General features: G+C 44.5%; 1 protein-coding gene across 1 annotated transcript in view; it reads right to left on the bottom strand.

Annotated features, from left to right (window-relative positions):
• Nucleotides 1-955: 955 nt before the first annotated feature.
• The window catches only part of LOC139561650 (histone H2AX-like), a 58,549-nt gene continuing 52,644 nt past the window's right edge, over nt 956-6,860 (bottom strand). Inside the window, exon 3 of the mRNA XM_071378894.1 lies at nt 956-1,350. Within this exon, the coding sequence (XP_071234995.1) occupies nt 956-1,350 (395 nt within the window). The remainder of the gene's footprint in view (nt 1,351-6,860) is intronic.

Here is a 6,860-nt window from a genome sequence, read left to right as displayed (position 1 = left end):
TGTTCTCTCTGAGTCCACTAAAACAGATCCTTTCAACACAAACCAATCCCTTTGTTTTTATGTCATAGGGTCATAGGGTCAGAAATCTCTTGAGAAAATAAATAAATAATAATATCATTACTGTGATTGTCAATTACTCTAAATTATCACATTTGGTTCCAAGGACTTATAGTACTCAGTTGAAACCCAAAGGCATTCTAGTACAAGTTTTTTCATGTCCTAAACACATGAACAATGTGACTGCAAAACTAGAAGCCAAAGACTCTAGACTGATTTGAATAAAGGTCACCTGCATTATTCTATTACACAACAATCAATCACATTTATCTACATGCAGTGTATAGACAGAGAAGTCTTACCAGAGATGTATAGTGTAGTACGGCAGACTAGTCCAGTCTTAATCTTCACCTCCAGTTGATCTCCTCTTGATCTCCACACTCTAGTCCCGTCCTCTGTCATCTTATATAGGCCCAGTTACACACACACACACACACACACACACACACACACACACACACACACACACACACACACACACACACACACACACACACACACACACACACACACACACACACACACACACACACACACACACACACACACACACACACACACACACACACACACACACACACTGGGAGTAACAGATACTGGGATAATATGCAGGAGACACTTAATTAGTGACACCTCCTTGGGGAACAGGAGTGGTAGGATTTTTTGGGGTGTATTTGCTTATACTGAACAAGACCAGTAGACCTACACCTATGCCCATTTCACGTTCGCTAGTACCAACATGAAATGTCACTTGCCTCATCATTTTTTTTAATGTCACTCAATCCTCAGTGTCACTCAGCATTCCTGATGTACCTTAGATGCTGCTACAGTATATACAGTATTTGCCCTGACTGCTATGTAAATACTGTGTAGTCAAGTTGCAGCCGCAGTAGCGATTTTACTTGGCTTTGACGGCCTTCTCAGTCTTCTTGGGGAGCAGCACTGCCTGGATGTTGGGCAGCACACCACTCTGAGCGATGGTCACGCCGCCAAGCAGTTTGTTCAGCTCCTCGTCGTCACGGACGGCCAGCTGCAGGTGACGGGGGATGATACGAGTCTTCTTGTTGTCACGGGCAGCGTTGCCGGCCAACTCCAGGATCTCAGCAGTCAGGTACTCGAGCACTGCTGCCAGGTACACTGGTGCGCCAGCGCCCACACGCTCGCCGTAGTTGCCTTTGCGCAGCAGCCTGTGCACACGGCCCACGGGGAACTGGAGTCCGGCACGGGATGAACGTGTCTTTGCCTTCGCCCTGGCCTTGCCTCTGGTTTTGCCTCTTCCGCTCATATTGGTAGCTTCAGTATGTCACAGAAAGTATTCTACTTCCGGCGCCAACAGAGATGGCCGCCTCGCTTCGCGTTCCTAGGAAACTATGCAGTATTTTGTTTTTGTACGTGTTATTTCTTACATTGGTACCCCAGGTAATCTTAGGTTTTATCACATACAGTCAGGAGGAACTACTGAATATAAGAGCAACGTCAACTCACCATCATTACGACCAGGAATATGACTTTCCCGAAGCGGATCCAGTGTTTTGACCCAGGACAATGGATCTGATCCCAGCCGGCGAACCTAAACAACGTCGCCGTAAAAGGGGAAAACGAAGCGGTCTTCTGGTCAGGCTCCGGAGACGTGCACATTGCGCACCACTCCCTAGCATACTACTCGCCGATGTCCAGTCTCTTGACAACAAGGTTGATGAAATCCGAGCAAGGGTTGCCTTCCAGAGAGACATCAGAGACTGTAACGTTCTTTGTTTCACGGAAACATGGCTCACTCGAGAGACGCTATCGGAGTCGGTGCAGCCAGCTGGTTTCTTCACGCATCGCGCCGACAGAAACATCTTTCTGGTAAGAAGAGGGGCGGGGGGGTATGCCTTATGATTAACGAGACGTGGTGTGATCATAACAACATACAGGAACTCAAGTCCTTCTGCTCACCTAACTTAGAATTCCTCACAATCAAATGTTGACCGCATTATCTACCAAGGGAATTCTCTTCGATTATAATAACAGCCGTATATATTCCCCCTCAAGCAGACACATCGATGGCCCTGAACGAATTTCATTTGACTCTATGTAAACTGGAAACCACATATCCTGAGGCTGCATTCATTGTAGCTTGGGATTTTAACAAGGCTTATCTGAAAACAAGACTCCCTAAATTCTATCAGCATATCGATTGCTCAACCAGGGCTGGTAAAACCCTGGATCATTGTTATTCTAACTTCCACGACGCATATAAGGCCCTCCCCCGCTCTCCTTTCGGAAAAGCTGACCACGACTCCATTTTGTTGCTTCCCGCCTACAGACAGAAACTAAAACAAGAAGCTCCCTCGCTCAGGTCTGTTCAACGCTGGTCCGACCAATCTGATTCCACGCTTCAAGACTGCTTCGATCACGTGGATTGGGATATGTTCCGCATTGCGTCCAACAACAACATTGACGAATACGCTGATTCGGTGAGCGAGTTCATTAGAAAGTGCATTGGCGAGGTCGTACCCACAACAACTATTAAAACATTCCCAAACCAGAAACTGTGGATTGATGGCAGCATTCGCGCGAAACTGAAAGCGCGAACCACTGCTTTTAACCAGGGCAAGGTGACCGGAAACATGACCGAATACAAAACAGTGTAGCTATTCCCTCCGCAAGGCAATCAAACAAGCTAAGCGTCAGTATAGAGACAAAGTAGAGTTGCAATTCAACGGCTCAGACACAAGAGGTATATGGCAGGGTCTACAGTCAATCACGGATTACAAAAAGAAAACCAGCCCCATTGCGGACCAGGATGTCTTGCTCCCAGACAGACTAAATTTGCTCGCTTTGAGGACAATACAGTGCGGACTCTCCTTCATTGCAGCCGACGTGAGTAAAACATTTAAATGTGTTAACCCTCGCAAGGCTGCAGGCCCAGACGGCATCCCCAGCCGCATCCTCAGAGCATGCGCAGACCAGCTGGCTGGTGTGTTTACGGACATATTCAATCAACCCTTATCCCAGTCTGCTGTTCCCACATGCTTCAAGAGGGCCACCATTGTTCCTGTTCCTAAGAAAGCTAAGGTAACTGAGCTAAACGACTACCGCCCCGTAGCACTCACTTCCGTCATCATGAAGTGCTTTGAGAGACTAGTCAAGGACCATATCACCTCCACCCTACCTGACACCCTAGACCCACTCCAATTTGCTTACCGCCCCAATAGATCCACAGACGACGCAATCACAACCACACTGCACACTGCCCTAACCCATCTGGACAATAGGAATACCTATGTGAGAATGCTGTTCATCGACTACAGCTCAGCATTTAACACCATAGTACCCTCCAAACTCGTCATCAAGCTCGAGACCCTGGGTCTCGACCCCGCCCTGTGCAACTGGGTCCTGGACTTCATGACGGGCCGTCCCCAGGTGGTGAGGGTAGGTAACAACATCTCCACCCCGCTGATCCTCAACACTGGGGCCCCACAAGGGTACTTCACAGCCCTGTCCTGTACTCCCTGTTCACCCACGACTGCGTGGCCATGCATGCCTCCAACTCAATCATCAAGTTTGCGGACGACACTACAGTGGTAGGCTTGATTACCAACAACGATGAGACGGCCTACAGGCAGGAGGTGAGGGCCCTCGGAGTGTGGTGTCAGGAAAATAACCTCACACTCAACGTCAACAAAACAAAGGAGATGATTGTGGACTTCAGGAAACAGCAGAGGGAGCACCCCCCTATCCACATCGACGGGACAGTAGTGGAGAGGGTAGTAAGTTTTAAGTTCCTCGGCTACACATCACGGACAAACTGAATTGGTCCACCCACACAGACAGCGTTGTGAAGAAGGCGCAGCAGCGCCTCTTCAACCTCAGGAGGCTGAAGAAATTCGGCTTGTCACCAAAAGCACTCACAAACTTCTACAGATGCACAATCAAGAGCATCCTGTCGGGCTGTATCACCGCCTGGTATGGCAACTGCTCCGCCCACAACCGTAAGGCTCTCCAGAGGGTAGTGAGGTCTGCACAACGCATCACCGGGGGCAAACTACCTGCCCTCCAGGACACCTACACCACCCGATGTCACAGGAAGGCCATAAAGATCATCAAGGACAACAACCACCCGAGCCACTGCTTGTTCACCCCGCTATCATCCAGAAGGCGAGGTCAGTACAGGTGCATCAAAGCAGGGACCGAGAGACTGAAAAACAGCTTCTATCTCAAGGCCATCGGACTGTTAAACAGCCACCACTAACATCGAGTGGCTGCTGCCAACATACTGACTCAACTCCAGCTCACTTTAATAATGGAATTGATGGAAATTGATAAAAAATGTATCACTAGCCACTTTAAACAATGCCACTTAATATAATGTATATGTATATACTGTACTCTGTATCATCTACTGCATCTTGCCATCTTTATGTAATACATGTATCACTAGCCACTTTAAACTATGCCACTTTATGTTTATATACCCTACATTACTCATCTCAGATGTATATACTATACTCTATACCATTTACTGCATCTTGCCTATGCCGTTCTGTACCATCACTCATTCATATATCTTTATGTACATATTATTTATTTACACTTGTGTGTATAAGGTAGTAGTTGTGGAATTGTTAGGTTAGATTACTCGTTGGTTATTACTGCATTGTCGGAACTAGAAGCACAAGCATTTCGCTACACTCGCATTATTAACATCTGCTAACCATGTGTATGTGACAAATAGAATTTGATTTGATTTGATACTGTGTCTGTTTTTTGTCATGTTGTCATGCTACTTTGTGATTTGTGAATACCCTCAATGACTGGGCAACCAACAACAATGTTGACATTGGAGCACATGCAAATAAGACTTGATTTACATGTGTCAAAAGTCTCATTGTTTACTAATTGTCTCATTTAATTATGAAGTGATCAGGGGTGAAAGTAGAATTAATTACTTCCCGGTATGGGACCTCCTATGTGTGCACGCACTAGTCAAACAATCACTTCAAAGAGCTCCTTTACTAGGCTACCTACACACGTTCATCCACTACCAACATACAGTACATGTATTTCCAGCCTCCAAACAGTGGTGAATGGGAAGATATATCTGTTACACAAAACACCAAAAAGTTAATGACATTTGGCGATTGTCATTAGGCCAGAATTTATGCGTCCACTGCAGTCCACGCACATCTCAGCCATTCATCTCTGCCTTGAAAAATGTTCTTGTAGAACAACATCACATGTTGGAGCGTAGGCTATACCACTGGTTTTCAAGTCCATTCGCTCAATTGTCTGACTGGCGGCAATTATAATGGTGTAACAGCCTACAGTTGTGTTGACGTTTTGTTTTCATTATTGTGATAGGCTCATGTTTTACCAGTATGGTGTACCACAACTATTTATTTTGTCGGGATGCCAGACCGGACCGGACCGCCTTACTTTCACCCCTGGAAGTGCTATAATTTGACATTTCTGAATGTTTAATGCCATTTAATTCAACAGTGGGAAATTAGCTTAATGAAAGTAGCTGATGCAGTTACTGAAACAGTGATACCTCTTGAATGACAGTAGATATTTCTGTTCTGATTTCAGATTTGAATGGTAGACAAGTAGACCATGGTTTCTTACCCTCTTTTAGAAACAACCGCTGTTTTGACCACTTTCCCAACAACTTGGACTAATACTTGGAGCGTATGACATCTTAGTCTACTTCTCTTCTCTACAAGTCAGCAATCAGAATAGAGATATATTCTACCAATCAGGAGATATAGCTGTTTAAGCAAACATTTTTTTAAGTAATACTTAAGTCGTTTTTTTAGGCATCTGTACTTTACTTTAGTATTTATATTTTGACTACTTTTACTTTTACTTCACTACCTTCCTGAAGAAAATGATGTACTTTATACTCCATTTATTTTTCCTGACACGTGAAAGTACTTGTTACATATTTTATGCTTAGCAAGACAGGAAAGAGGTCCAATTCACACACTTATCATGAGAACATCCCTGGTCGTCCCTACTGCCTCTGATCTAGAGGACTCACTATGCTTCATTTGTAAATTATGTCCGCGTGTTGTAGTGTGCCCCTGGCTGTCCATAAATAAAAAAGCAAGAAAATTGTGCTGTCTGATCCTCTTATTATAAGCAATTTTTTTTTATTATTTATACTTTTACTTTTGATACATAAGTACATTTTTTGCAATTACATTTACTTTTGATACTTAACTATATTTAAAACCAAATACTTTTAGACTTTTACTCAAGTAGTATTTTTCTGGGTGACTTTCACTTTTACTTGAGTAATTTTCTATGAAGGTATCTTTACTTTTAGTCAAGTATGACAATTGGGTTCTTTTTCCCACCACTGTCTGTATCTCTGTTACGTTCCATCTTATGTTTTTAATGAATTTCTATTGTATTGCTATCTGTCTCAAGTTGTACAAATCATCAGCATGAAGAATATTTATTTTTGTTAAATTGTCAAGTGGACTGAATTCTCATTAAAATAATGTTGTGCCACTCAGCACACCTCTGCCTTTGCCTGCCACACAACCACTGCCTTAGAGTGGTTGGGTAAGCTCCTTCCTGGCTGGTCCTGTCCAGGGGTGACATTGGACGAGGCCACAGTGTCTCCCAACCCCCATGTCTCAGTCCCCAGCAAATTATTCTGCAATAGTGGGACCTGTGCCGGGGGGCTACAGTCAATTTGTCAAATCAAACTGATCTAGGTTCAGTTTTTAGATCATGAGGAATACAATTATATTGACTGGTGGGACCTGACCCTAGATCAGCACTACTACTCTTGTGGGAGGCATTTCCAT

This window comes from Salvelinus alpinus, chromosome 31, assembly GCF_045679555.1.
Source record: "Salvelinus alpinus chromosome 31, SLU_Salpinus.1, whole genome shotgun sequence".
Taxonomy (NCBI): domain Eukaryota; kingdom Metazoa; phylum Chordata; class Actinopteri; order Salmoniformes; family Salmonidae; genus Salvelinus; species Salvelinus alpinus.
The sequence above is the reverse complement of the archived record's forward strand: the minus strand, read 5'-3'. Positions and strand labels throughout refer to the sequence as shown.